Source organism: Varroa destructor, unplaced genomic scaffold, assembly GCF_002443255.2.
Source record: "Varroa destructor unplaced genomic scaffold, Vdes_3.0 BEIS01000002.1, whole genome shotgun sequence".
Lineage (NCBI taxonomy): Eukaryota > Metazoa > Arthropoda > Arachnida > Mesostigmata > Varroidae > Varroa > Varroa destructor.
In genome coordinates this window covers 48,607,843-48,614,693 of record NW_019211455.1, presented here as the reverse complement: position 1 = coordinate 48,614,693, position 6,851 = coordinate 48,607,843, and the positions used below count along the sequence as shown (strand labels likewise).

The 6,851-nt window shown below is 38.9% G+C and overlaps 2 protein-coding genes across 5 annotated transcripts in view; one reads left to right on the top strand and one right to left on the bottom strand.

Annotated features, from left to right (window-relative positions):
- LOC111243683 (protein Wnt-16-like) overlaps positions 1-6,851 on the bottom strand; it is an 84,075-nt gene that overhangs the window by 54,820 nt on the left and 22,404 nt on the right. The window lies entirely within an intron of this gene.
- LOC111243682 (complex I assembly factor ACAD9, mitochondrial-like) lies at positions 1,096-4,069 on the top strand. Its single transcript, XM_022789601.2, has one exon. It carries the CDS (start codon positions 1,384-1,386, stop codon positions 3,322-3,324), a length of 1,941 nt encoding a protein of 646 aa, XP_022645336.1. The 5' UTR covers positions 1,096-1,383; the 3' UTR covers positions 3,325-4,069.

Genomic DNA, 6,851 nt, shown 5'->3' with positions numbered 1-6,851 from the left:
AAGAAAAATATTTAGCCTGGCTCTCCTTTAAAATTTGCTTAGTGGGATATTTTAGTGGATTTTAAAAAATATGCAGGCCATAAAATTAATTCATTAATATCGATGTGCACATATTATATTAAAGGAACAGGGGACTGACAAATGTATGTGCCTCAGCAAATAAATCTCTTGATTTCAATTTAACTTCCACATACTGATAAATGTAATTTGTATGGATTCACTTTAAACCCACTCTTCTATTTCTGACATTCGATATATATTCTTACATATTGTCTGTATTCATTATTAACTTCTTCCCGTAGAATGAGGGTCTTCGTAACTGTAAATTTGCATCATTAATGTATCAGAGCTATAACCTTTTTGCAGTTTTTCATTGTTATAATTATAATTATATCTGTAATAAACAAAAAACCGGCAAGCAAAAGAGTAAAGAAACACCCAAGCTGTATAGTCACCCGACCCAGTCACCCATATATATATATAGTGTTTGTTTTAATATAATTCAAGACAGATTCCTGTTGCTGGCGGATATGGATGTAAAGAAAAAGAAAATGTATCTAGCATATATTTCCTTTACATATAGACAGGACCTAACAATAGACATCTTCATTTAGCAATTATTAGTTAGAATCCTAAATAAAAACAAAAATGCTTTATATTAATACCTCCTACTTCCTTTATATTAATACAGCTTGGTCCCCATACTTGATTTCCAATTCAACTACTACATTATAGATACATACGTGTGCACTGAACGAAGATGCAAGGTCACAGAATACACATTTTTGCTACATATATCGATATTATGTGAGTACACTCCGTCATTTACATGCGACCCAACTGCTGGTCTACAGTACCCGAATTATTAGCGCTGTTGTTCTGTTTTTTTATGATTTCTAGAGTCTCATTTACGCGACTTTTGGCAAAATATTTACTGATGGCAGAGCTCGTCTTGTAGCACTTTGTGTATAGTTAACTGTTAATTTGGCCATGGGTGATAGGCTGCGTCGTTTGAAAGTGGCGCCACATCGCGCATGCGCACCGCCCGCGCGCTCTGAGTTCTCCCTGGTCGGCGGTCTAACGACGACAAAGACGAAATCACAATATTTCTTCCGCGCGTGTTCGATTCATGCTGGACTTGCGTGTTTTTGCATTGATCCACTGAATCAGTCGGTTTCTTTAGCAACTAGTTGTTCCGAGTGAACGTTCGATATGCTTTATTGGTGTGAATTGTGTTGATTTAACTCGGGACCACACACACTTAGTACCGTGCTTTCTGCCGTTGTTGTCTATGTAGTTAGATTGTCTTTTCGTGAGGCAGTGACTGCAGCATTGTCCTGCAGTTTTTGTTTTGGTGCTGGAAACTGTATATAGGACTGAACCATGTTGCAGCTGATGTGGAAAAGATCTCCGAGATGGTTTGTACGGCGCGCCTCGACAAAAGTTCAGGAAAAACCAAAACTGTCACCGAAAAAGTTCAATATATATCATCCTGAGACGAGAATGGACGATATACTCGCCCGGGAATCGCCCTTAATGGAAAGATCTAAGGGTAAAGTAACACGGCCACCGTTTCTAAGAAACCTTTTTGCGAAGGCTATCGATGAACGCTTCCTCACCTATCCCGAGGTGCTTGAACCCTCTGAGATCCATAGGATAGCCGATCTCTACGACAGGATTAAAGAATATGTGGACAGCTTAGAGTCTCATGCGCTAAAATACGAAACACCAAAGAAGGTGATCTACAAACTGAAAGAATTTGGCGTGTTTGGTGCCACTGTATCGAATGACTACGGAGGACTAGGATTGTCTTTAACCGAGTACTCGAAAATCATCGAAGCATTTGCTAGACAACCATCATTAGCAGCTAAAATGATTTCCCACAGCTCGGCAGGTATTCAACCGATCCTCGAGTTTGGCACTGACCAGCAAAAGGCCAGTTACCTACCAAAGTTGGCAAGTGGTGAATGGATTGCTGCATTAGCTATGCACGAATCCCAGTCTGGCACGGATCTCGCAGCCATTAAAACAGTGCTGAAAATAACCCCGGACGAGAGTCACTATACTTTAAACGGTACAAAAACCTACGTGACCAACGGTGAAGATGCAAACATATTTACTGTTCTTTGCAACATTGATCTGATTGGCACTGAAGACAAGCGGCTTGCCGAGACGCCAACTACCGCTGTGCTTGTTGCACGGGATCTGCCTGGTGTTAAAGTCGAAAAATCTCCCCGATTGCTTGGTCTCAATGGCGCCGGAATTGCGACCGTGACGTTCGATAATGTAAAACTATCGACCGACTGTATACTGGGCAAAAAAGGCGAAGGCTTCCAAGTAGCGTTGGCCGTACAGAATTACGTACGGTGTCTGATGACAGCCGCTACCATGAGCACTGCTCGCGAGGCACTAAACCTCGCTATAAAGTACGCCATTAGGACTCATCGGTATAAAAAGCCATTGCACGAATTTGAAATGATTGGCAAACGAGTAGCTACCATGACAGGTGATGTGTACGCGATGGAGAGTGCCGTCTACATGACTTCAGCGATCGCTGACGTAGTGCAGGATCCCGACTACTCTTTGGAAGCGGCTGCAGTTCGTCTCCTCGGTACGAAAGGGTCCCGTCGAGTGTTAGAAAGCAGTATTGACTTGCATGGTGTCAATGGGTTACTTGAAGATGGTGATTTGGTCCGCTGGCTCAACGACATACGAACGTTTGATGCGTTCGAATCAACTCAAAATCTGTGTCGCCTTCTTATTTCTATGAGTGGTGTTCAGTATACTGGACGTCTTTTTGCAACGGTGATTCACATTCTCCGTGATCCGTTGATGTCTCCTATGAAGTTCACAAAGTTTCGACTCGCTCGTTGGCGAGATGTAAAGGACACCCCCAAACTAGCTTGTGAAGTCGAGCAGTTTATTCATCCGTCACTAAAGAAGGAATGCCAGCAGCTCGAATACTGCATGGCTAGATTAGGATTTGCTGCTGAAGTCGCCCTCGAACAGTGGGGCGCCGAGTTGTTTGAAAATCAAACTATTTTGGATCGACTATCAGACATCGCCATTGATGTCTACACGTTCGCGACAGTTCTTGCACGAGCTTCAAGGTCGTATTGCATCGGCTTGCCGAACTCGGATTACGATATTAAGTTATCTCAAATTTATAGTAAAGAAGCTGTTGATCGTGTGAGATTTAACGTAAATGAGATTCAATATTGTTCAACACTATTGAGCCAGAGAACCCTTCGCGAAATGAATGCGAAGATTTTCAACGACAAAAAGTATATAGCTGCACATCCATTAACAAGAAACTGGGATTAGTGAAGTAAATAGATTAAGAAAAATTTGCATGTACAGTATCCAATGTAATTGATCAAAAGTGAGTGCTAGTACTGCAGTTACTGTTCAAGTCGAATGTCTGTCGAATAGTGAAGTTTCTATGTTAGATAGTACAAACCGACTGACAACGAAGTGAAGTTATATATATGGAAGACGTTTAGGCTGCAACTTGTATCACACATTGCTTGTATAATACAAGATAATTTTAATAAAACTGATAACCAACAGAAATAGATATGTTTTACGTAAAAATTTACCTGAGACTAATATCTGTTTTAATTAGATGAAAGATGATTTTATACCGAGAAGTGGGAAAACATTTAGGCTGGTTATAACTATGAGGTTAGATTCCTCATAGTTATACTGTATACATATCATGATGGATCTGTAATTCAATCTAATTATATATCAATATGTAAATGCTGAACTATTTAGCTGAGCTGACAATATTTTAACACTATGATTGTCCTTACAGTTGCTGACTATCTTATGAAAAAAGCAATTATCATTCTTGATAGTTATTCCTGATGCGGTTATAGAAGGTTCCTGATGCATGAATGCGTAGAAAAAAAAAAGCGAGAATATATTGAGCTAAAAATCTACAACATATTACTTCCACGAGTAACTATATCGCAGACTTGGTTCGATTTTAGTAAGAGGTTCCTAATAATACAGTAAGTGCTAATAAACTTAAGAGCAAGATAAGAATTTTGTTACTCTCTATCCACTCTGTGCACAGTTATTTCCTGCCATTTGAACTAATTTGATTGTGCATCCCATAAGATTTGTTTTTATATTAAAAAATTGTTAATGACAAGAAAATATATTAAGAATAGGGGATAGATTAGTTAATTAATTTATTAAAACAGTTTTATAATATACAATTGTTGTATTTTCCTTCCATAAATGTAGTAGCATTTAACTTCTTAGCATGTTTATAAACTATTGTAAAATTCAGCTGAGCGTCTCCTAAGCCCCGTTGAGATTGAGATAATTTAACCACATTCTTTTCGCGCAATTTCATGAATAGAAAACGAGAATTGAGTCTTATTCAATTATATAATACTATTATTAGACATTTGATTTTATCGTATATTCACATAGCCATGCCATATAGCTGTTACTCTATGCCATGACAGATTTTTTGCCTTCACAAGGGTTCAATTTAGAGAGAGGAGACGAACTTATTGAGCGGGCAAATATGTTTAGAACTTACGTAATCCTATTTATCGCTAGTAAGATATTCGACACGAACGGACGGTTTTCACAAGTCATTTATACGTGAAATTTAGTAAGCCATATTAAGAAATAATAGTGCGCCGAATGTGAAGTTCGATAGCTACGACATGCTTAACTGTGAAGTTACCTGAAGGGCTGTTTTTAACTTTTTTTTTCTCGGTATTTGGTTACATATGTCAAATTCAGTTTTTTTGGTTACATATTCAAATTGAATGTAGAGATTCAAAGATGCGATGTTCGGACCGAACAAAATGCTTTAATAAAAAGAAAAAATTCCATTTACATGCCAGTAAAGTCAGAGGGACGCGTGGGAGTTAGATGGCTATGAGGCCACGAGCGCGTAGACAAGAGAGCGTAATTTGCTTTCCCGGCGGTCGGGCAAAAACGAATAGCCTAAAATTAATCACGGTTGTACCGTGCATTTCTTCGGTAAGATACTTTTGTTACTTGCCTGGGCATCACACGCACACACATACCCATTTTTTTGTTATTCGTTCAATGAAATTGCCTAACGTCATTTCGGTGCTTATGCAGTGCCCTGATCCAATATGGCCTACGGTCTTCCATCTTTCCATTTTCGTTTGAATTTGTCGGTTTACTAATGGTATGATAAGTATAATAACGAACTTACATTTGTTTCAAGTTCCCGATGCTACCGTCTTCTCCATCACGCAGGCATGGTGTGCATGATGTTGTTGAAGTTAGATTATTAATTAAGGCACATTATTTTATAATATTGCCTATCACATCTCACGGGAACCTGTTACAGTTATTATGTGGATTTGGTTTTAGGACCTTCTTAGTTTTAGGTAACCGAGCCTTTACGTTTGACCTGTGCGAGTATTGTGGCACTTGTTATTCTTTGTAGAATTCAAAGCGCTTATTTAAAATTTATGTTCCTGCTACACCATAGCCAGTGCTGTCTATAACGGCTCAATAGGTATTGAAAGTTTTTAAAACTTGGAAGAAGATACACTAAATTAAATATTTTTTCTTAGCCAAATAGTGCTTAGCAATTTTACTCGACGACGTACCCAATTTTCTTATTTTTGCGTTTAAAATCTTGCGTCTCGTTCTGTAAAAACTAGTAAATCAACAAAGACAAACGGTCCCATGGCATGCTATGTCTCTTCGCCGAAGGTAGCACGTGAGTGAAGATCGTTTCTTCATTAAACAATTATGTATTCCCTTTAGCCAAAAATTTTTGCATGTAATGTTGAAGAACTCGTGCAGCCGGGTTTCTATCATTATTATCACACGCACGGTAACTAGTTTTATTTGCCAATAAGTGAAAATAGTGGTAGTCCACTGGCGCGAGATCTGGAGAATATGGCAGGTGCAGAAAAAGCTGCCAGTCAGGCTCCTGCAGAACGGCTTTCACGATCTTTCCTGTACACGACTTGGCATTGTCGTAGATATAATGGCTTTTTCTCGTTAATAGGATGTTTTCTGCTGGATAGCCTCGTTCAATTGGTGCAACCGGGCTGCGCGCAGGTTGTGTGAATCCGACGTCCTCATTGACCTCAAATGGCGAACTAGGTTGCGGTACATTTTCCAGGTCTGGGATTCAACCTTTAAATTTAGTAAACCCCTTCGAGCAGATTTCTCAGTAGTAGAGTCTTCACTGCATACGATATACAATATTCGGCATATAATATTCCAGACAGCTTTGGCAGCCTCTGACCTCGGTAAAATAACTTAAGGGAAATAAGTAGTCTCCGTGATAGCTTTGGGAATAACGTATTTACCTGTTTATCTTAGACGCACGTTATGATCTAAGTCTGAACCCGAGCATCGATAGACAGAGTTCGTTTCGTATTGGCCAACTGTCTGCAATGGCGATACCGGACGTAAAACTCAAAACAGAAGTAGAATAAGTAAGTGCCGAAGACTCACTTTTTCTACCTAGAACCTGTATTCTTAAAGCCTGAACTGTAGCTCAAAACTCCATTCGTTGCATAGTGAAATTGCAGCGTATTTGTAAAGCACTTTCGAATGGCATACAGAAATACACATGGAGAAAAGTAATGAACAAAAAACCTAAAAAAAACTACCTTTATTAAAGTACCGATTCAAAATAAAACTGACTAAGTTAAAATCGCAGAGAATTTTTATAAAATGATATTTACTATATTCATTTTACGATAAAGTGTATAATTGAGTTTATTCGCTGGAAACGTAATACAGTACTAGACCATCCACTTGGCTGACAAATGATTCATTTAACGATGGACCATCTGAGTGACTTACTTATGTCGTCATACTGTCGA

Excerpts from the sequence above, each read along its gene's own strand:
- LOC111243682 (XM_022789601.2), top strand. The coding sequence starts at position 1,384 with ATGTTGCAGCTGATGTGGAAAAGATCTCCGAGATGGTTTGTACGGCGC.